This window comes from Marmota monax, unplaced genomic scaffold (genome assembly GCF_021218885.2).
Source record: "Marmota monax isolate L192 unplaced genomic scaffold, Marmota_monax_Labrador192_F-V1.1 WCK01_AAM20220418_F8-fsc00052, whole genome shotgun sequence".
Lineage (NCBI taxonomy): Eukaryota > Metazoa > Chordata > Mammalia > Rodentia > Sciuridae > Marmota > Marmota monax.
Genome location: NW_026693473.1, coordinates 6,616,237 through 6,641,130, shown reverse-complemented (window position 1 = coordinate 6,641,130; position 24,894 = coordinate 6,616,237). Strand labels below are relative to the sequence as shown.

At 33.8% G+C, this 24,894-nt stretch overlaps 1 protein-coding gene across 4 annotated transcripts in view; it reads left to right on the top strand.

Moving 5' to 3' along the window:
- Positions 1-24,894, top strand: part of Osbpl11 (oxysterol binding protein like 11) — an 80,103-nt gene that overhangs the window by 17,242 nt on the left and 37,967 nt on the right. For all 4 annotated transcript variants that reach the window (XM_046457996.2, XM_046457993.2, XM_046457995.2 and 1 more), the window contains exons 3-8: positions 820-888; positions 5,798-5,973; positions 6,814-6,893; positions 8,379-8,555; positions 15,547-15,748; positions 20,030-20,175. In XM_046457996.2, coding sequence (XP_046313952.1) covers positions 820-888; positions 5,798-5,973; positions 6,814-6,893; positions 8,379-8,555; positions 15,547-15,748; positions 20,030-20,175 — 850 coding nt within the window. The remainder of the gene's footprint in view (positions 1-819; positions 889-5,797; positions 5,974-6,813; positions 6,894-8,378; positions 8,556-15,546; positions 15,749-20,029; positions 20,176-24,894) is intronic.

The window sequence follows — 24,894 nt, the reverse complement described above, 5'->3', positions numbered from 1 at the left end:
GGTTGGCCTGGGCAACTTAGCAAGATACTGACTCAAAATAAAAAGAGAATAGCTAAATGGTACCCCATGCTTCCCTGGCATGTACCAAGATCCTGGGTTTGATCCTTGTTACTGGAAAACAACAACACACCCTCCAAGATTCTTTATTTTAGAAACCAAGGCTCAAAGACAGAGCTTGGCCCCTTGTATGTTCCACCAGAGTAAGGAGGCAATATTTGATCTAGATACCTTTTTTAGTTTATTTTTGAACCATAAAACTGGATTTTATTGTATAACTATTGAAGAAGTCTGACACAACATTTTAATTTATAAACAGCATACATCTCTATATGCTATGCATACATATCTATATATAGATAAGAATAGGTCAGAGAATATATGAAATTTTGTATTTGTATAATGATTTTGTTTTCAATAATTCTAATACATAATAATGTATGGTATATTACACTTGTTTTGAAGAAATCTAATAAAATAAAGTCTTATAGGTATGAAATTTGGGAAATTAAATGCCTCTGTTAACCCTTTTTTTTCCTTCTTTTTTTAAAAGTATTTATTTTTTAGTTATAGTTGGACACCTTTATTTTATTTATTTTTATGTGGTACTGAGGATCAAACCCAGATCCTCACATGTGCTAGGGGCTGAGCCACAACTCCAGCCCCTCTGTTAAACCCTTTTAACATTTTATTTCTAAAGAAAATTTGAAGCATTTATGGAAAATATCTATATCTATAGCCATTTTCAAAAGTTTGTAATTACCTTCTTGAGACTTTTAATTTTAATTGACTTTCTGTTTCTTTCTTTCTTTTTTTTAATAGTGATCACATGGAAAATGTATATGGCTATTTAATGAAGTACACCAACCTTGTCACTGGGTGGCAATACAGGTAAGTGATTGTTTATATGACATCAGTCTCTCCTAAGAAACTAGAAAAATGGGGCTGGTAGTTTTACATTCAGATATTACCTCAGTAAAAACATGACAGGAAACCTTTTAGAAAAGAATTTCTCCTGGGTTTTCTAAAGTTTGGTGACTTTATTTTCTTTCTTAGAAGGTGAGGGAGTTCAAGTGACAGCTTTAAATGCCTCAAAAGTACTCTTACGTTAGGATTAGAGTCATGTGTTTACCTGTCTTATGCTTTTTATACTTACAGAGCTTATGTTCTGAGGGGAAAGAAATAGGTATTTTATGCTGATTTCTCAAAACTTCTCTGGGACCTTGTAGAGATTAAAGAACCAGCCCAAGGTCATATAGCAATTAGCAAGTAAGAAAGCCAGCTGTGTCAAATACTTGTGGAACTGATAGTTGCAGGGCAGAGATAAAAATTAAAAAAAACTAAAAAAAACTTTTTTTGTGATGAAATACCAAAGATAGACCATTTTAACTATTATAAACTATTAGATACCATTAGATACACGTACATGTTTGTACAATTAACACCACCATTATTCATCTCCAGAACTTTTTTTATTTTTTCAAACTAAAAGTCTATATCCATTATGTAAAAACTCCCCTTCTACTGCCCCCTGGCCACTACTGTTCTACTTTTGTCTTCAATTTTGATTACTCCCAGTACCTCTTATAAGTGGAGTCACACAATATTTGTCTTTTTGTGACTTGCTATTTCACTTAGCACTATCTTCAAGACTCAACTGTGTTGTAGCCATGTGTCAGAACTTCTTTCTTTTTTAGGCTGAATAATATTCCAGTATATGTATGTAATACATTTTGTTTATCCATTCTTCTGTTGATAGACATTTGGATTGCTTTTACCTTTTGGCTATGGTGAATAATGCTGCTGTGAATAGTGGTGAATATTGGTGAATATTGGGTAATCAGTATCTGTTCAAGTCTCTGCTTTTTCTCTATACCCAGAAGTAAAGTTGGTGGGTCACATAGTAATTCTGTATTTATATATATATATATATATATATATATATATATATATATATATATATATATATATATGAAGAGGATTCCTCTTTATATAATAATAATTTATTATTATTTTTAAGGAGATGGGTTCTTGCTGTGTTGCCCAAACTTGCCTCAAACTCCTGGTTCAAGCAGTCATCTTGCCTCAGTATCCCAAGTAGCTGGGACTAGAGGCATATACTACCATGCATGGGTGGCTCATGTTTAATTTGGGAGTGAGGGACTCCAAACTGTTTTCCACAGCTACCATACTATTTTACATCCTCACCAACAATGTACAAGGATTCTAATTTCTACAACTTTGCCAATATTTATAATTCTTTGATTTTTGTTTAAAATGGTATCCCATTGGTGTGGAGTGGTATTTTATTGTGGTTTAGTGATGAAACTAGAATTTGAAATCAGATAATTCTTACCCCAAAGTCTTGTTTTTATAGACATTATTTTTTCAAAGTTGTATATGTTAGTTATATCATGCTGTTTCTTTCTTTTTTTAAAAAATTTTTTTAGTTATAGATGGACACAATATCTTTATTTATTTTTATGTGTTACTGAGCATCGAAACCAGTGCCTCACATGTGCGAGGCAGGCACTCTGCCACTGAGCTACAGCCCCAGCCCTATCATGCTGTTTCTAATTCACATTTACCTGGAGACTTCTACTTTTGGCCATGATGGAATAACAGGAGGTGGATTTGCCTTCCTACCTTAAGTAACTTGAAAATGAAAATAATATATGAAAGAATGGCTCTTGGACACTTTAGAGAGCAGTAGAAGCACTGATGAAAAATGTGATTCTTTTTTTTTTTTTAAGAGAAAAGGTTAGTCCTTGTTTAACTTGAAGGATTGTTAGGAAGGATTGAATAGAGATGGCATTATGAAGTTGGAGGTCATATGAGAGGTCAAAGCTGGGTAGGAAAATTTAGAAGACACTCCTTCCTACTAAAGTGAAAAGTAAAGTCTTTTTTTTTTTTTTTTTTTTGTGATGGTGGTATTAGAGATTGAACCCAGGGCATTCTATCACTAAGCTACATCCAAAGCCCTTTTTATTTTATTTTTATTTTGAGATAGGATCTCACTAAATTGCCCAGGCTGGCTTTGAATTTGTAGTCCTCCTGCCTCAACCTCCTGAGTAGCTGAAGTAGCTGGATTATAGTCATGTGCAACCATGTCTTAGCCTCCTGAGTAGTTAGTATTATCGGTGTGCACCTCTGCAGCATTTTTAAATGAAAAAATTTTTTAAATAAAAAAATTTCTAATTTTTTTATTTTAAAAAAGGGGGGGCATGTCAAGCCTTTCATTTGCATTTTTCCATCTCAGGTTTTTTTTTTTTTTTTTTGTGAGCTTTTGAATATTCACACATTTAAATAGTACACAGCATTTTAAGAATTCCTTGTCTTTTTTTTTGTTGTTGTTCTTGGCAGTACCAGGGATTGAAACCAGGGCCTGGCACATGCTTTTTTAAATTTATTTTGATAACAGTCTCACTAAGTTGTCCAGGCTGGTCTGGAACTGGCAGTTCTCCTGCCTAGCCTCCCAGATAGCTGGATTTATAGGTGTGCACCAGCATGCCTGGCTTATCTTTTTTCTTAATGCTATTCTTTGTTCTCTTAGGACTTTGTGCACATTAAATATTATTAAGAAAGCCTCACAAGCCTCACAATTAAGAAAGCCCCAAATAGATTTAAGCATATAAGGCTTAGTATATATAACAGGTTTTATGTTAGTTTTTTCACTTGTGCTATCAAAAGACCTAACAAGAACAATTTAGAGGAGAGAGAGTTTATTTGGCTCTCATAGTTTGAGAGGTCTCAGTTCATGGATGGCAGACTCCATTGCTCTGGGTCCAAGTGAGGCAGAACATCAGGGCAGAAGGATGTGGAGGAGGAAGGGCATCTCAGGACATGATAATCAGGAAGCACAGAGAGAGCTGAGCCCTGAGCTTCAGGGACAAAATATATACCCTGAAGGCATGCCCCCAGTCAGCAATACCCTACCTACCTACATTTACCACCTGGTTAATACATTTAAGTGGATTAATATATTGATTAGGTTAAGGCTCTCATAACCCAATTGTTTCACCTTGAAACTTTCTTGCATTGTCTCACACATGAGCTTTTGCGGGTACACATTTCCAAACCATAACAGATGGCATTTCAGATTAGTGGCAAGTTGAGGCCAGGGAAGAAGGCACAACTGTTTATATTATTGCACAAGGCCAGTGTAGCAGCACCAGAAGGTATAGGAATGAAGACAGTCCATTCCTGTTTGCGACTGAAAACACAGAGCCCTTACTCTTTGCCAGTTTGTCCAATCATAGAGGTCTCAATTTGTCACATCAACTGCTGTAGGCCCACCTTGATTAAAACTTCCTTTTCCATTTTCTGTGTATCTAGCTGGAGTTCTTTAGGCACAGCATAGTTATATTGGATCTTCAGCATAAAGCAAATAGGTGGAACGATGAGGAGGGAACAGAAAGGTTAAGAACATGTTGAAAGGCCATAGGCTTAGTAGGCCTGTCCTTTTGCTTGCTTACCCCTTTTTCCCACATCCTGCAGAGGAACTAACAAAAGCATTGCACCTGTGCTGGATACTCATGACAGTTTCTCTGTGATCCTTTATTAATTTATTTTTTTCATTTTCATTACATTTCATTTGCATTTTTCCATCTCAGTTTTTTTTTTGTGAGCTTTTGAATATTCACACATTTAAATAGTACACAGCATTTTAAGAATACCTTGTCTTTTTTTTTTTTTTTCTTGGCAGTTCCAGGGATTGAAACCAGGGCCTGGCACGTGCTTTTTTAAATTTATTTTGATAACAGTCTCACTAAGTTGTCTCAGGGCCTCATGCATACTAAGCACTCAATCACTGAACAATATAACTAGCCCTATTTTGTATTTTATTTAGAGACAGGGTCTCACTGAGTTGCTTTAGCGTTTTGCTTTTTGCTGAGGCTGGCTTTAAACTCGTCATCCTCTGAGCTTCAGCTTACCAAGCCATTGGGATTATAGTGCCACTGCACCAACAAGAGATCATTTTCTTGCTAACAGAATTTTCCAGGTTGCAAGAGTAATGTTTTTAGATTAATATGGACATAAAGGGGAGGTCATATGTCTTAGAAGTGTAAGATAATGTCAATAGCTATTTTATGTTAATTTAAATAATCCCTTCAAATCTTTGGGAAAAATAAGCACCGGCATTGAAATAGGGCAAAGTTAAATAGATGCCTGTCCCTCTGTTTTGTGTTTTTATTAAACTCACTAAACTTTGCCAAAATTTTTACTGCTAGGAAATCCATCATAGTGTTTCCAAGTGCTACTTCTGGAAATGCTTTTGAATTTTCTTTTTTTAGTAACATAACCCCATTATTTTGTTTTTATTTTATACTAGAGATTGAACTCGGGGCCTCATGCATGCTAAGGAAGCACTCTATCACTGACCTACATCTCCAGCCTCTGCCCACTTTTTTTTACATAGGGTCTTGCTAAATTGCTGTGACTGGCCTCCAACTTGGCAGTCCTCCTATCTCACCCTCCCAAGTCACTGGGATTACAGGAGTGTGCCACTGCACCTGGCTAACCCCAAGGATTTTAAGTGACTGAAATTTGCTTTGCTTTGGTTTGGCTAGGGGAAGTGATTAAAAATTATAGTTTCTTGGGGCTGGGGATGTGGCTCAAGTGGTAGCACACTCGCCTGGCATGCGTGCGGCCCGGGTTCAATCCTCAGCACCACATACAAACAAAGATGTTGTATCTGCCGAAAACTAAAAAATAAATATTAAAAATTCTCTCTCTCTCTCTTTTCTCTCTCTCTCTCTTTAAAAAAAATAAAAATTACAGTTTCTTAATATTATTACAGGTTTTTTGTCTTAAACAATGAAGCTGGGCTATTGGAATACTTTGTGAATGAACAGTCTAGAAATCAAAAACCCAGAGGTACTTTGCAGCTTGCAGGAGCTGTAATATCACCCAGTGATGAAGACTCTCACACTTTTACTGTTAATGCCGCCAGTGGGGAGCAGTATAAACTGAGAGGTACGACTGTGATATGAGAATTAATACTGTGATTTTCTTCTTTCCTTGAGAAGTTGGTGTACTTACCTGCTTTTATTTGGATTTTAGAAGTAGAAACTACTGTCATTGGTAATATAGACACAATGTTCTGGGTCTTGGAACTGCTCTTGAGAATTTATGAATCTGTTTCAGTATATAACTTTTTTCAAAGTGGGCCAGTGGTCATGTCTTTTTAGGATTGTATCCTCTCAAAAACTCTGTGCAGACAAAACGCTGATTACTGAGAAATCTAAATAATATTTTAATGTCTGCCTCAGAGGTGTTTTTGCCCCTTTACTTGATTTCATTTGTATACCCTCTTTGCAGTTTTTGTGACTAATGTATATAGTTGGTATTTATTAAAATGTCTGTATTCATTAAAATAAAGCATAATTTCTGTTTAGATATTTTAATTCGTGTAGAAATTTGTGTTTTTTCATTTAATAAATACACAAAGTATAATGGTAATGCTAAGATCTGAAAGTATTAATGATACCTCAAATCCTTAATAAAACTTATTTCTTTAATTAAGAACATTAAGAACATTTTATTGTAAGAAACCTAAGTCAGTCTCATAACCCCACCTAGCTCCATGTACACATGTGCTTTATCTTCCTTATGAAATTTCTACACTTAGCTACTATTTTCCCTAACAAGGTTGATGATTTGAGCTCTTTCCTGTTTTCCTCTAGTCAGGGAGGAAAATTTGATCTAGGGAGAGTGGAACCAATCTTTGCTTTTTAATCATCTGTTCTTTAGTTGTGGACAATTATATTCTGAAATAAAAATAAAAGGAAATAACTTAACACTTTTTTTAATCAGCCACAGATGCTAAAGAGCGACAACATTGGGTTAGCAGACTTCAGATATGTACACAGCACCACACTGAAGCCATTGGAAAGGTATGTGGATTTATAAACAGTATCAATGCACAAAATGGGAAAAGAGTGTTGTTGTCCTTTTTATCTTTAAACTGAGATACTATTTACATACCATCAAATGTATCCTTTTAAAAAGTAGAATTTCATGGTTTTGGTATATTGACCAATGTTGCAGTCATCTAATTCCACAACATTTCCATAACCTACTACAAAAACTCATACCCACCAGAAGTCCTTATTCAGCTTTTCCCAAGTCCTTGGCAAACACTATTCTGTTTCCTGTTTCCATGGATTCTATATAAAGGGAATTATACAAAATATGGCTTATTGTGTCTGGCTTTTTACCCTTGGCATAATGTTTTCAAGATTCATCTACACTGTTGCATGTACTTTGTTCTTTTTAAAAAGTGAATAATATTCCATTTTATGGATGTAACATTTTGCTTATCCACAAGCCAGCCAATGGAGATTTTAGATTGTTTCCATTTGATAGATACTATGAACTGCCAACATTTGTGTTCAGGCTTTTGGGTGAACATATGATTTCCTTTCTCTAGAGTATGTATGTAACAGTGGAATTGCTGAATTGTGTTACTTCTAACTTTTTGAAGAACTGCCAAACTTTTTAAAACACAGCACACCATTTTACATTGCCAACAATGTATGAGGGTTCCAGTTTATCCACATTCTTGCCAATACTTGTTATTGTTCTTTACGAATGAAAAATTACAGTCACCCTAGTAGGTATAAGTAAAGTAGCCTCTTATTGTGGTTTTGATTTCATTTCCCTAGTGACTAATCATGTTGAACATCTTTTCATTTGCTTATTTGTCACTCATTCATCTATCTTCTTTGGAGTATTTTTTAAATTTTTGTAAGGTGAAAATAAGTCCTAGTACTTGACATCTGAAATTAGAGATGTCTGAAAAGTAATATATGGACAGTGTGTGTAAAAGATTCAATACTTAGGTGATAACTTGACTGTTTTTTCTTTTCCATTCTTCCTTATGTTTTGCTCTACTAACTGATTTTTAAAATTGTTTGTAATTTAGGTCTGTAGTCTATTTTTCAGGAAATCTGACATAATAGTTTTTCTTATATACTACAAAATTCTACTTTTTAGTGATGACCAGAAAGCCCTAGTTTGTTCCAGAGAAACGTGCATGTTTCATCAGATGTATTAGATTACATATTGTTGAGTACCGTGTTTGTATTAATCATGATGCTTAAAAATCTGAAATCATAAAAAATTTGTTATTCTAATATACTTATAAAATGTGAAAAAGTTATTTGAGGGTATAAAACTGGAAAATTTCTGGGTAAATTTCCAGTTTACTGTGGGATATGTGAAATGCTTAAATTTTTGTCATCTTCTGAAATGTTCTTTTGTCAATTTTGAATTTAATTTTTAAAATTGTTCATGTGTAAACCTCAAGTATATGGTAGTTTGATGGTTAAGAAGCCTAAATTGGAGGAAAAAAAGAATTATTTTCCTTTGTCTAACAGAATAATCCTCCTCTGAAGTCACGGAGCTTCTCACTTGCATCTAGTGGTAGTTCTCCTATATCCCAGAGGAGACCAAGTCAAAATGCCATTTCTTTTTTTAATGTTGGACATTCCAAACTGCAATCGGTGAGCAAAAGAGCTCACTTAACTCCAGACCATCTTGTGGAAGTCAGAGAAGTAAGTATGAATTAAAATCAAGCTTAAAATGCAAAATGGTATACTGCCTGCTTGATTTTGTCACAGAATTTTTTTTTTTATATACTCTATTTTTGTCTTCTGGGGCCCTTGTTATTTTTCATTTAGTATGCTAAGATAATTCAGTAATTAATATTCTGATTATATGCAGTATCCCAAATTTTCTATCAGTTATGTGCATTTTTAAAACGTCTTTCAGTTCTCAAATAAAAGTGGACTCTTTGAACCCACAGGTACTAAACAATTGAGTTACATCCATAGCTCTTTTTATTTTTTTTATTTTAAGACAGAGTTTCACTAAGTTGCTTAGGGCCTTGCTAAAGTTGCTGAGGCTGACTTCAAACTTGTAATTGTCCTGCTTCAGCCTCTCAGACCACTGGGTTACAGGCATGCTCCAATGCGTCTGGCCTAAAAGTAGACTGTGAAAATTAATAATCAAGTAAGCTTTTTACTTGCCTGTGTGTGGTTGGGTCTTTGTCCTTGAGTCCTATTGCTTATAGCTTCTTTTCTATGAAGGCTTTAATCAACTGATCTTCTCTTTTATGCTCTAACGATTGCTTTGTTATTCTCACTGGTGCAGTGGTAATTTCTTAAAATATCCACACTACAGGGTCCTATGTCTTTAAATATACTTTTCATATCAACATGTTAATATTTAACATGTCACTTTTTGTGTATAGAGAGTATATCCCCAGAGTTTAACAACTACCTCTTAGGGAAGGACAACTATTACCTTACGAACTTGACTAGTTTAATGGTAGCCTTTCCCTGAAGTATGGCTCTAGTTATTATTTCTAGGACTTGGGTGGTGACCATTGCTTGACAATCTCTGTGACATTACCACCCCTCAACTCCATACATACATAAAAAAGTCTTAGGTGAATGCCTGTGTCTTCACTAAAGTGGTACTTTTGCATTTAAAAACACAACAGGTCAAACTTCAAGATTATGAGTGTACTGGGAACATTTCTATATGCTAATGGAATAATTCTGTGTCTGAAAAAACAATCTTTTTAGTGTGTTTACACCATTTTTGAGTCCTCCATACCATTGTTTTTTTCTTTTAAAACATAGTTTATTGCTGGATTATTTAAAAACCATCACAGGGGCTGTGGCTGTGGCTCAGTGGTAGCGCACTTGCATGGCATGTGTGAGGCACTGGGTTCAATTCTCAGCACCACATATAAATAAGTAAAGGTCTATCAACAACTAAAAAAAAAATTTTTTTTAAAAATCACTAATAAAAAAAAACATCACAGCCTAGTCTCTAGAGGCATGAAATTTTTTAGTCTTGTTTATGATGGCATCTGTTCAAGAATCTATTTTCAGTTTGTGGCTTAGATGTATTTCATTGTGGGAACTATAAGTTCTGTATGAAGGTGTGAGTTTCTGAGCTTATCTGAAATAGTTTTTATCTAAGACAATGACTGAAGATATTTGTGTTAACCAGGCATGGTGGGCCATGCCAGTAATCCTAGCGACTCAGGAGGCTGAGGCAGGAGAATTGAGAGTTCAAAGCCAGCCTCAGCAACTTAGCAAGGCACTTAGCACTCAGCGAGACCCTGTTTCTAAATAAAATACAAAACAGGGCTGGGGATGTGGCTCAGTGGTTAAGCGCCCCTGAGTTCAATCCCCAGTAACAATAAAACAACAAAAACAGATTTATATTAAGCTAAAACTGTAGATCAGCTTAAGTAAACTGAGACAACTTTTTAAATTTGCAGGAAATTTGGAAAAATAATATAGAATTTTTGTATGTTCTTTATCCAATTGTCTGTGATATTACTCTCTTAAGTAACTAGAATATAATTATCAAAATCTGGAAATTATATTAACATAATACTATTAATTATGGTCCTTACCCAAATTTTGGCAGTTTTTGTACTGATACTTTTTTCTTCTGGTTCTGGATCTTGTCCAGGATCCTGCTTTATATGTCATTATTATTTCTGTTTAGTCTCCTTCAGCATGCAATTATTTCTTAATCATGATCTTGACACTTAGGAAGACTTAATTTTTTTTTTTTTAATGGTACTGGGAATTGAACCAAGGGGTACTCTATCACTCACTTACGCTCCCCACCAGTCTTTCTTATATTTTATTTAGAGACAGGTTTCACCAAAAAGCTACGACTGGCCTTGGACTTGAGATCCTCATGTCTCAGCCTCTAAAGTACCTGGAATTATGGGCATGTGCCACTGTACCCAGCTGATCTTTTTTTTTTTCCCTTGAATTTGAAGTTGTATAATACTTTCTTGTGATTTGAATGAGATTATACATTTTGGGAAAGAATGCCACAGAAAAGATGTTGTGTCCTCAGTATGTCATATCAAAGAGTCATGATGTTGCTATGTCTTCTTACTGGTTATGTTGGCCTCAGTCACTTGTTTAGGGTGACTTCTATTCACCAACAGTTGCCATCTTTCCCTTTGTAGTTAATATCTTGGGGAGGAGATATTTTGATACCATGCAAATTTTGTTTCTCTTCTAAAAAGTGTAGAAAACTTTATATTAAACTGACTTAAGGTTCTAGGAAACAGTTCTCAAACTTTTTGGTTTCGGGATCCCTTTCATTCTTAAAAATTATTGAGGACTTCCAAGAGTATTTGTTATATATAAGTTAAGTTTATTGATATATTAGAAATCAGAACTGAGAAATTTTAAAAGTTTTATTATTTTGAACTATTGGAAGCCCATGTGTTAATATAAATAATGTTTCATGCCAAATAATGATCTTTTGCCAAAACTAACAAAATTATTACTGAAAAGAGTGGATTGTTTTTATACTTTTCCAATCTCTTCGATATCTGATTTAATACAACACAGTAGAATTCTCATATCTGCTTGTGCGCTCAATCTATTGCCATTTGTTTTTTTGGTTGAAATTTATGAAGAAAATTTGACATCATATGTGTTAGAGAAATAAGGGATGTTTCTGTAGTTTTTTCAAATAATTTTGGTTATTTATTGAAAGTGCACCAAAACTCGACAACTGATAATTTCTTAAATGTTAGAGGCAATGTGAAATCTAATAAATGTAAGTGATTTTTTTTTTTCTGTTCTATAACATGCAAGTCCACTGATCTGTCCTGTACCTTGAATAGATCTTTAAGCTGTCCATGATTTTCTAATAACATTTATTGGTCATTTGGGAGATACTAATTTATAGTCAGGTCTGGCAAATGTTGATCCATTTTGTCATTATACACGGTCTAAAATTCATAATAACATCCTCATTAGTCTTATTAGAAAAAACTTTTAAGTATTGGGAAGCTATCAAACCTATGGTGGCAGACACAGGATTTCCAAAATTCTAATTTTCATTTTAAAGCTTAAATTTTATAATTAGAACAAATAGAGTCAGTTGTCTTTTCTTTGGAAATGATAAGCTCATTTTGTTAAGTTTTGAAAAAATAGCTATTTTAGTTACCCCCAAGTTTGAATAGCCAGATTTTCTGTTAGTCATTCTTTCACATAAAAATGTTAATCTGTGGAAGGGGGGCGGGAGAAACTAGTTCAGTTTGCAACTCAGGCACAGAAGTGCTTTTTCTCTAGGCAATCTTTCTACTTTGGTATGCAACAGAAATACTTTATGAATACTTGCCATTTTTCACAGTATTTACTTTAAAAATGTGTACTCGAGTCAAGATGTAGTAAACCTGGTGATTTTTACTGCTTTTTCAAGGCCTTTTTCTGTTCTCGGGGATTGAAATCAGAGACTCTCTACCACAGGTCACTCCTAGTCCATTTTTCATTTTTTATTTTGAGATAGGGTCATCCAGTTGCCAAGTCTGCCTTCAAACTTGCCATTCTTCTGCCTCAGCCTCCCAGGTAGCTGGGATTCCAGAAATGTGCCATTGTGTCTCGCAAAACTAGCTTGCTTTCTGTGAGTGCACAGTAGTGAAGGATACAGTGATCCCTTATAGGGTTGGTGCGACCACCTTGATTCTCACTAATCTTCCACTGTTTTTACGCCCATTGCTTTTGCACCATCAGTGCAAATATTACCATATTTTAAAAGGTAAATAACTTATTCAAATTATTATGAACATAGTTTTGACTTCACCTACTCTGTGGATCTGCAGAACATACTTTGAGAATTCCTGTTTTACAAATATCCAGCTCCAGGAGATTGTAATGCAAAAATTTAATATGATTCAGAATGAGTTTAAACAAAATCTTTTTTTAAAAAAAATATTTTTTGTTGTAGTTTTACACAATACCTTTATTTTATTTATTTTTATGTGGTGCTGAGGATCGAACCCAGCACCTCGCAGGTGCTAGACGAGTGCTCTACCTCTAAGCCACAACCCCAGCCCTTAAACAGAACATTTTAATCCAAGTCCCTGCATAAGTCCATTGTTAGATTGTAAGTAACAGGAGGCAAAAATAATTGACTCATGGAGAAAAAGTTATATTGTGCTTGATATCAGATAATATAAAATATTTACCCAATTAAAATGGTCTTTTTATTATCTGCTATTTACTGTTAGTACTACTTACTGTTTCACTTTTGTTATTCAGTGCACGTTTCATGCTAGGTTTATCCTAGCCCATAGTAGCTAAAATGACATTTTTTAAAAATATACTTTTTTAGTTGTAGATGAGCACAATACCTTTATTTTGTTTATTTTTTTGAGGTGCTGAGGATCGAACCCAGTGCCTCACACATGCAAGGCACATGCTCTACCACTGAGCCACAACCCCAGCCCTAAAATGACAATTTTAATAAGTTAGACGTTAACACACAGTGATTAAAATTATGGGCCTAATCTGGTTTTCAGTCAAGCTAGATGCTATCTGATGATGTAACACTCTCTCCATATTGCCATATGTAGCAACAAAATTCAGGTTGACCAGGTTTTCAGCATTCCTGAAATTCTCTCTCTTTTCAGAAACTGGTTTTATAGTTCAGGAATAATCACTAATACAGTTTCACAGATTACTTTTCCACTTCTTTGTAAATATATAATCAGTTTGCTTTTTTGTTTTATAGAGAGCCATTACCAAATTTTAATATTTATACTTTCTTGCATCACTTCTAAAATCAGTACTATCAGGTGGCTTTTTTGAGCTATTTGCAAAAAGAAACACTCTTTTTCTTCTTTCAAGTGTTTTTGTATTGTGATTTCTGATTATTTATGTCATGAATATCTTAGTTATGATTTTTTCCCTTTATTCATCTTTTATTGACTTTTATAACAGAAAAGTATACAGAACATAAGTGACTCATAAAAATATAGATATGTTTTGCTTGCTTTTGAAATTTCTAAAACTATAATCATACAGTATATATTACTTTGGGCACATCTTCTATTTGGTTTACATTATATATTTGAGATTTACTTATGATGTTGAACATAGCTATTCCTTTCTTTTCATTACTACATAATGTTTACTACGTGAATATGCTGTAATATTTTTTTCCATTCTAGTGTTGATGAACATTTGAGTTCATGAACATATATATGTGTATCTGTTGGTTACATACTCGAGTATAGTTGTTAGATTATGAATTGTATTTATTTAACTATGGTATATAACTATGGTACATGTTGCCAAACTATATTGAAAATTGGTTATACTGGTTCATAAGTTTGAAGTATGAATAGTCCAGTTTTTTTGTAAGTGATGTTGGAAATTGAATCCAGGGCTAGTATGCTAGGCAAGTGTGCTAGATAAGTGCTCTAATACTGAGCTAGCTTCCCAACCCCATTAGACCCAAAATTTATTTACAAGAACATTTACACACAAAGTGTGTGTGTCTGTGTGTCCATGTATAAGTATGTTTATATGGATATCTTTAAACTCATACTTCTCTTTTAAAAACTCTTTCTTTTTTTTCCCCCCCCGTGAATGGCAAATGCTTGAACCTGAACTATGGCACATGTTTTTCAGGTCCTCTTCCATGCATGATTGATTTGCGTGGTAGGATTAGTTTGCATCTCTTTCTCTAGTCCTCTGATAAATAAACTGTATTAAAAATCATCTGGAACAGCAGAGACACTGAGAGCTAGGAGTCTCTCTACTATAGAGTTTCTATGTGAATTAAGCTAGTGGCCAAAGGATGGGCAATTGAGAACTTTCTGCTTATAATTCAAAGTATTTAAGCATTATAAATTTGGTTTTCATCTAAAAAATTGGGTTTCTCAGCAGTCATTGTTATTCCATTGGCTATGTTTAAAAAAGTAGACAAGACTCCTAATCAAAGCAGAGTGTATTAAATTCCTTTGACGCGAAAAGCTTATACCCAGTACTTTTGCCAAAATTCAGCCTAATGGGGCCCAAAAATTAGGTTAGGAAAGAGGAAACAAGTAAACAATCATGTTCTCATTGCAGGTTCAAATTAAGCCTCATCAAAGGTGTAGTGGAAATGGCTGACAGACGCTATTGGAAATTAATTTTACTTTGGTTTTAGTTAGTTTGTTTTTTGCAGTGCTAGGGTTCAAACTTAGGGCCTCACATGTGCTCTTCCACTAAACACCCCCATCAAATACTTTGAATGAAGTATTTGATCCTGCTATTAAAAATGTCCTTTTGGGGCCTGGGGCTGTGGCTCAGTGGCAGAGTGCTTGCCTAGCAGGTGTGAGGCACTGGGTTCAATCCTTAGCACTACATACAAAAAAATAAGCCAATAAAATAAAGGCATGCTGTCCATCTACAACTACAAAAAATATTTTTTTGATGTTTTTTTCTGATGACTTGTACAAATTTATACTGATAATAAAAAGTGGCAAGACCTTTGGGCTTTGTTGCTTCTGGAGAAAAAGTACAGTAACCAAAAGTCATAATCTTTTTTTTTTCGTTTGATAAATAACCGACCATTAAATACTCATTAACTGGAAATAGCCTAGCAAACTTAAAAATAGATTTCTCAGCCTAATATGTCCTAAAACTGCCTCAGAAGCTAAATATGATAATTAAAATGAAAGGATACATATTTCACAGAAATTATGACTGTTATTCTCCTTAGATGATGTCTCATGCTGAAGGACAACAGAGAGACTTAATTAGACGAATTGAATGCCTTCCTACTTCTGGTCTTCTGAGTTCCTTGGACCAGGATCTCTTAATGCTCAAAGCTACTTCCATGGCAACCATGAACTGCTTAAATGACTGCTTTCATATTCTCCAGTTGCAGCATGCATCACATCAGAAGGGTTCATTGCCTTCAGGTAAGTTATAGATTAAAGGTAATCCTAACATTGAGGGCCAAAACCTGGAGAGGACTACATCTATTATTGTTCTCACTCCATAAAATCTTTAAAAAGAAAAGGAAACCAGTGAACCTCTTGTTTTTTAGTTACTACAGTAACATACATCCTCATTGTGCCATTGGCTGAATCTGAAATGATTTTAGGTCTAATGCTTAGTAGCCCTGAATATTTCTTTAGAGATCTCAAGTTCCACATGTCAAAAACTAAACTCAAAACCCTTAACTCTGTATTTCTGTTAAAATTGCTGATATCACTATATTGTTCATTCAGTTGAACAAAGTAGAAAGATTGGGTTTATTTCTCAAGTTTTGATTTAGTACACTAATCATTTTTTATGCATATGTATGTAAATATTTATCAGTCACCTTTTAGATAGAAAATTAATATACATCTAGTATTTTAGAGCATCTGTTGAAATTCATTGTATTGGGAAAAAGAATATTATTTCATAGAGTATAAAAATGTTTTAATAAGTAACATTTATCTTCTATCAATGAAATGAATCAGCCTATCACATCATATTAATAATGAAACTTAGAATTAAAAACTCATTATTCCAACTAATCCCCTTACTTATAAAAGGTATTTTAGAAAGTCAGCAAGTTTCTGCTCAGGAAAATGTTTACTTTAGTCAAATGCATAATGTGTGGATTCTATCTTATGTGCCTAAATTCAGCATTTCCTAGCCAATAAACTATTTTAATAACAATTGTAAGTGTAGGTGAGGTCACTGTTGGAGAGGCAAATAAGTCCTGTATGTTTCCGTTAAGAACTCATAGTTCAATTGGGAAAGAAACATGCAAACAGTAACTGTAAAATAGTATACAAAGTGCTACTGACAATAGGAACAAAGTATGTGAGAAAATAGATGTATAGGCAAATATTTCTGATAGAAAAAGGTCTGGAAAAGCCATAAAGAAGCTACAAAGACCAGTTAATTTAGGATTGAGAGAGATAGGTAAGAAGACATTCCAAAGACAGAGAAGAACCTAAATTTGAATGGTAAATGTGGAGTGGTGCCTTGTAGAAATTGTTAGTAGTTAGTATAAATTTTATACTGTTATAAAGCAATGCACTCATTATAGAAAATTTACAAACTACCATGTAGTTCAAAGAAAAAAAAAAAAAGACATGTATTTTCTTTACCAACCAGAAACCACCACTGTTAATATAATAAAATAACCTCTTTCCCCAAGGTTTTCTTTTTATTTCCTATTTTTTATGTTACACACTTGGTCTTAGAAAATATATATGTTTGTGACTTATATTTTTTACCTAATATAAAAAATATTTTCCAAGTTTTTACCTGTTTTTAATAAGTAACATTTATTGGCTGCATTATATTCCTTAGGGACAGATGTATTTTGTTTAACTTACCTATTCCCCTATGTTGAATATTAGAAGGGTTACCTTGATCTATGAAATTTGGTTTAATTCTAGTTAGTAATACTTTGGCTAGGAAAATGAAAAAGTATATTTCCAGTCTATGCTACTTAATTTTAAAATAAAATCAAGTAGCTCAGTGCTAGGTATTGAATTAGATGCTCAATAAGTACTTGATTAAATTCTGTATAATATTAAAAATTTATAAAAATTTTATTTGTGTGATTAAATTAACCCATTTGTTTCATTGTCCCAGATGTGAAACACATACAAAAAAATATAGTATCTAATATAATTATGTAACATTATTATGTAATAACAATATCACTATAATGTAATAATATTAATTAACATAATAATGTATATAAACTCTAGATTATGATTTCCAATCTATTTTAATACACCAGTGTCAATTTTGTTGAAATATTTGCAGAATTGAAAATTTGGGACTTAAACAGGTTTAATATTCAACCTTATTTAATATACGCTCTTGTTTTTAAATGTTTCCTTCATGATCAACGAAGCATTTCTAATATAAATTTGGATTTTTTAAAACACAAAAGTGTTTAAAAGTGAAAATTGTTTTCATGCATCACAGTGTTTTCGAACACAGGTTTGTGGATATTTGGTGGGATTTAATTAATTGGCATTGATATCTCTCAATGTAAATTGCCATCTTTTCCAAGTTAGGTCTGTAAGAATTTATTCTTAAGTTACTTGAGAATGAAATATAACTTGAAAGAAAAGTTAATTACCTCCTTTTCACTCTTTTTTTTTTTTTGGAGAAAAAGGACAAAGTAGTTTTATTGTTCTGCTGGCAAAGGAGAAATACAGGAAACTCCAGCCCCAGAATCTGTGATTCTCTCTATTCAAATTTTGAGATGGCAAGAAAAATAAAATCTAAGTTTAATGTTTAGTTTGCTAAGGGTTTTGTTTGTTTGTTTTTATTTACTTAAAAACAGAAATTTGTTCTCTCACTTCTGGGGGCCAGCCTGCAGTCGAACAAGATTGAGAGTTAAGAGAATTTTCCCATGCCTCTCTTCTGGTGATGGTAATTGGCAGACTTTAGTATTCTTTGGCATGTAGAATTTTCACTCTGACCTTCACCTTTGACACCACATGACACTCTTTCTACATTTGTCTGTCTCCAAATTTCTCCTGTTTCAGAAGTCTCGGTCCATAGACAGCTGACTTCATTGCAGGGATGGGGGGTGTCAAAATGAGGCAGAGCATTGTGGTGGAATAATGTGGTAAAGTAAAGCAGGTCAGGACATGGTCACCAAAAAGCAGCAAAAGAGCTATGTAAGCAGTAAAAGAGCTATATTAGCTATATAAGGTCTTAATGTACATTCTCCAGAGACTCAGTAGTGATCCTTGATTTAGATCATTGGTTTGAGAGCATATGATTGGTTTGATAAATAGTTTTTTATGGTTTTTCAGTCAGTTAAGTGAGCTCTTAAAATGGGTCTTTTAATTAGTTCATGTGTGTTTTATTTTTCAGAAGTAAACACATCTGAATATGGATATTAAAAATAAACATTTTGCTGGGCGTGGTGGCATATGCCTGTAATCCCAGCTGCTCGGGAGGCTGAGGCAGTCTCAGCAACTTAGTAAGGCCCTGAGAAACTCAGTGAGACTCTTATCTCTAAATAAAATACAAAAATGGGCTGGGGATGTGGCTCAGTGGTTAAGTACCCCTGGGTTCAATCCCCAGTACCAAAAAGAAAAAGAAAATAGATATTTTAAGGTAGAAACAGTGTTTGCATTTCTTTTGAATTTTATTTATGTATTTACTTACTTTTAAATTTACTTTTTGTGCATTATTAGGGATTGAAACCATGACCGTATTCATGCTAAGTAGACACTACCAGTGAACTGCCTTCCCAGCTCATTTCTTTGGAATTTTAAAACAGTCTCCCTGAACTTATCTAGAGTGTTCCTCCAATCATGAATTCCCTCAATGCCAAGTAAGACTGAATAAATCAAGATGTTCTAGTAGCCTAATGAATACTTTGTAATTAATTTTTCTGCTGAAAACTTGGGTATTGTTATAGACTGAGTAAATTCCTTGCTCTTATAAATTTTTGCTATAGTAGTGTTAGTGTCCCATATTATAGCAGTCAATAACCTAGCTTCTGTGAAACCCAGATCAGCCTCTGAAATCAAATGGAACATTTTCCATTATTGATTAGGCATAGAATCCACTTTGTTAAACTAGTTGAGGGTAACAAGAGACCTTTGAGTCATTAACAGAGAAGATGACAGGTCTCCAGATGTGACCACTGTCTTTTAGTAGGTCAGCTATTATTTATTCAGTAGAAAGAAGAGTCTTTCAGTTTAAGTTATATGGTGCTTTTTTATGATTGAAAAAATAAGGACAGTATGTGCAATTTTAAAATTAGGTCCAGGGAGTTATTTTGATTGGTTATAAAATTGCAATCCCAAATGGAAACAAATTTTACTATTTCACAGTCCAGATGCCTGACCCTCTAATGCCTAATTGCATACTTTTTGATTACTAGAGGCAAATATTCTTATTGAGAGGCGAGTATATCAACTGGTTGGGAATATACTTCATGATTCACAGACTTAGCCAGGAAGTGAATTCAGTCCTATTCAGGGTTGATTTCTTTTAAATAGTATCTGATTTCGAGTTGTCAGTTGCTGTGTTGTAAAATATCCAATCATGGTGCTCATGCTAATGAGATCCAAGTCACTGTCTTTCAGGGTCATTTAACAGGTTGAATTGCTTTTAGTCTTGTAGGCTCAAAAAACAGTTGTTTATTAAAATCCATATCTGCTGAACTTTCCAGATTATGAGCAAGTTTCAGGAAAAATTTTCTCTTACCTCATCAGGAACGACAATCGAGTGGTTAGAACCAAAGGTACCTTTATCAGACCACTATAAAAATGGAGCGGATCAACCATTTGCAACTGAGCACAGTAAGCCTGTGGCAGTCCCAGAAGAGCAATCTGTTGCAGAATCTGGACTGTTAGCAAGGGTAAGGTAATATAAATATATGGTTTTGATGTGTTAAAAAAAAAAATCAGGAATCCCTGAAAAGAATCAGTTTTCTCTTTGTTATTAAAGCATTTGAGTCAATATAACACTTGCAAATTCTAAACATTATTGTTCTACTTTAAACTGCATGTGCTTCAGAAGAGGTCTCTTATATTAAACTTGAACATATTGTATTTTCCAGGTTAAATTATATATCCTTTTTAGTTTTGGTTTAATTTTATTTGATAAAAATATATTTTTAAAATTCAAATTTTGCATGCTTTTCTTTTTCTAGAAAATAAGTTATATAATTATTTGCATAGTATTTATCTCTTATTTCTTACCCATTATCTTAGCTTAACATTGTTTACTAGATGTTTACTATTATATTTATAAACTTAAAAGTTTACTACTATAGTAAGCTTTTTGATAGCATTTTATCAAACCAGTTGTTTTAAAATTACTCTACTTAAAATAGTACATGTCAGGGTTTAATATTTTAAAAAATTTTTCATTGAATATTTCTCAGAAGCCAAAGAGTATTAGTATATTCATAGATCTTCCACTATTATAAATCATATTATTATTTTTTTGCCTGTTATTTTTATGGCCACTGTAATCACGTAGATAATTTTATTTTAAGCTATTTTTACTTGACTCTCTTAAACATTTTTTCATGTGGTTCTGGCCCATAGAATTAAAGTTTGAAAGGTTATGAAATAGGCTGTTGAGTTAATGTCTCTATTGGCAAATAACTAGTTTGTTATTCTTTGTTATTATAAATAGCACTTTTTTATCTTGTTTACTTTTTTTTCCCCCTTCCCCTTTCTTTGGATTATTTTCTTAGGTTGTGTCTCAAGTAGAATTACTGAGTCAAGAGTAATGTGTGGTTTATGGTTATTTATATATTAGTAAATTTCTTTGTAAAAGAAATACATGACATGGGGACTTGCAGAGCTGGTAAAGGCATTGATTTGATGAGGCAGGCAGTGGAGGCAGAGTAGGCAGAGAAGCAGGAAAAAGAAGTAATGCATGAAATGTTTTTTTTTTCTGTAAAACTTTTTAAAAATAAGTTGAGTCAAGCAGTTAACTAGTATTTATTAAGCTATCAAGTATATGACAAGTCCAATGTTAAAAAATGAAGGAGAAGCAAAATATAGAAGATAGTTCTTTTACTGAAAAGATTTGTAATCTGCTTAGAGTCCTAACATGTATACACTGAGACTATAATATGAAGTAGTACTTTTTTCCTTAATTGATATGGTTGAGGCCATTGGGATATAGGCATTCAGAGAAAGAAAGACATATTGCATAGATTAGATGAGAAAAGCCTTGGAGACCAAGTGGGAAAGGAATTGGGCATTTGAAAGGAGACAGGATTTGAAGAGAGGAAGAGTAAGGGGAATCTCAAAACAGGGGAATAACACATGCAGGAATACTGCAGCATGTTTTTAATTTCCTGGCGGTTTTGAACTCACGATATGCTATTTTCAGACATGTGCCAATTAATTAATTAACCACTTAGCTTCAGTTTCCTCATCTGTAAAGCAGGGATGATAATAATAATACCTTATAAAATTGTGACAAGGAAGCTAGGCCTGGTGATGGATGCCTGTAATCCCAACTCTTTGGGAGGCTCAGGCGGGAGGATTGCAAATTCAAGGCCTGCCCAGGCAACTTAGCAAGACCTTGTCTCAAAAGAGAAAATTAAAAGGGCCAAGGATGTAGGTTAGTGGTAGAGAACTCCTGTACCAGTTCAATCCCTAATACCATGGGGGGTTGGGGGAAGTGATGAAGATAAAATGAATTTAGCAGAGCATATAACTTATGGGATATGGTCACTGTGTTGTCGGAGTTTACATTCATGTTGCACTCCAATGGGATGATACTCCCTGGAACACTGCTCCATAGAATACAGTGTAAATTGTGCTTCCAAAGAATATGAAAATCTTGCAGAAGAATTGAGTCATAATGGATAGATAGTGGGGTTATGGGCACAGGGAAGGATGTGATATGTAAGACTGCTATATGAAATTAAAGTATATGGTGAAATTAAAGTGTGATAGAAGGCTATGGAAGTATAAATGAAGACCGATGGATAGGCATTGTACGTTTCAAATGAAAATAAATTTGACTTGTGATTGACTGGATTGGATCAAAGACAACTCCAGGTTTTTGAACCTAAGTGACAAGATAGAATTGTGGTACTATTTACAAAGCTAGAAATTAAGAAGAAAGAGCTTTTTAAAGAGAATGTTTAATATGGTTCTGAACATATTGAATTTTACAAAGGAAGATATGTGATTGCAAATGTTTGTAAAAAGCAATTAGATGATGGAACTATAGCTTTGGAGAGAGGTCAGTACTAGAGATCTGATTATAAGTAAAAGTTAATAAACTCAGGTCAGATACTGCAGCATCTTCATTCTTCTAAAAAAGAGCACAGAGCATGTTTGTTCAGCATAGAGGCTTATGCTACAAATGGGGCACAGGGTCAGGGAGAAGAAAGATTGCTATTATTTCCAAATCTTTCAAAATTGTGCATAGAACAAGAACATAGGGTTAGGTGAAAAACATATAAGGTTAGAACCTAGGCCACAGAGTTTTTTTTTTTTTTTCTTTTTAATTTCAAAGGATATTAGATTCTACTCAGTTACTCCAGAATAGACTTTTATTGCCCAAAAGCTTCACAGATGCCTTCTTTGAAAAATAAGTGTTATATAAATTGGGGATCTACAGCACAGTAGTGGTCATTTTGCAGCTAAGTAGGAAGAATGAAGCCCATGTCAGAAATCAGGACAAAAATGAAGTTAATTTGAGTTTTGTAGACTACTATGGTTTCCCTTTGCCATGCAATCTCCAGTGCTCTGACTTCCTAGAAATTCAACAACTTTTGCTATTGTATTTGCTAACCATTGTGGGTCTGTAGGGATGTTATACATTTGACCATGTTTATTTGGTGATGTGTTTTTACCTAAGCTTTTCTTTAAGAAAGGCATGATGACCAAGAAGAGGCATTTCAAAAAGAAGGGAGAGGCTGGTGTAGTGGTGCACACATATAATCCCAGCTACTTGGCAGGAGGACTGTAAGTTCAAGGCCAGCATGGAAACTTAGCACGACCCTGTCTCCAAATTTTAAAAAAGAAGTGGTGGGTCTGAGGATGTAGCTCAGAGTTAGAATGCTCCTAGGGTTCAATCCCTAGTGTAACCAAAAACAAACAAAACAATAAAAACTTTGGATGAACTTCTAATTTCTTTTATTCACACCAAGATTTATAACTAATATTTAGTTGTTAATATAATTTCCTTTTGATTTTCTATTCTAATAAGTGAGTTTGACTATTTTCATGAGAGCTACATTCTTCTTTTTTATTTTTTTTAGTTGTAGATGGGCACAATACCTTTATTTTATTTATTTATTTTTATGTGGTGCTGAGGATCGAACCCAGTGCCTCATATGTGCCAAATGAGCTCTCTACCATTCAGGTACAACCCTAGCTCATCAAAATTATATTCTTTTGAAGAGTTATTTTGCCAGATTATATTTTCTGTAATTTAATATTATTTTCATTGGAGGAAATTCAAACCATAAATTGTAGTGTTAAAGCTATTTGGTTTTGGAGTTTTTTTGTTTGTTTTATTTTTTTGAAGCTAGGATTAGACCTAGGCCCTTATACATGCTGAGCAAATGTACTCTACCAACTGAGCTACACCCTACACCACCCCCTAAAAGTATTTGCATTATTAATCTGTGGCCTAGGTTCTAACCTTAAGTGTAAAGGTACCTTTTCAGAGGATTGGAGAACATTATTTAATAAAGACCTAGCAGGGTTTTTTCTGAGGTCTCATAATTATTTAATCCCAAATGGCAATTATATTTGGTATCCATACATAGAGAGGAAGACAATCAACTTTTCCCCATTTTATAATGAGTAAATGTTCGAGTATACTTAAACTATATTATGCAACTGATTTATCCAATATTAACAGGAAATAGTCTGACAAACTTACTAGCCATTGAAAAGATGACTTGGGAAGTCTTTGTGATCTCTTCTCAGGGTCATAAAAACAGAAGTAATTCTGACATATGGAAACAATAATTGTCTGGTCTTAACATAAGGAAATAAATTACACCATTAATTGATTTATCAGAATGTTAGTTGAAATAGATTTCCTTGGCAAAAGGGAAGTGGAAAACAAAGATAAAGGCCAAAGAATGGTCAGAAACCCATTATCTTTTAACTCTGTTACTGTGTTTTATATTTTGTTTTTAGCATCTTGAGAATATTAGATTTTTGATTTTGCATCTGAGTAAAATTGGTTTTCTTTGTCTAGCTATGCGGAACAGTTTGGTTAGGTAGCATTTGATGATGGGAGGAAAAATCAAAAGCAAAGACATTAACAAAATCATTACCTTTTAAAATTTTTCATAACTTGATACCAACTGATAACATCCTTATATAAAGCTCTCTTGCACAGAGATACTAATGAGGCTTTCCAATGAAAGATGGTACATCAACCCCACATAAACCTGTAATGTGACAGCTGATAAGATTCTATAGAATCTTAGGATGTGAAACCATTGCTTAAATAAAAATAAGTAAAAATTGTTTCTCTTAATCAGTCATTTGGAGTTAGGAGCTCCAAATTGAGAGCTAAAACATTTTCATTTTTCCAAGGGTTGTTTTTATTTTGGATGGGGGATGCTGGGGATTGAACC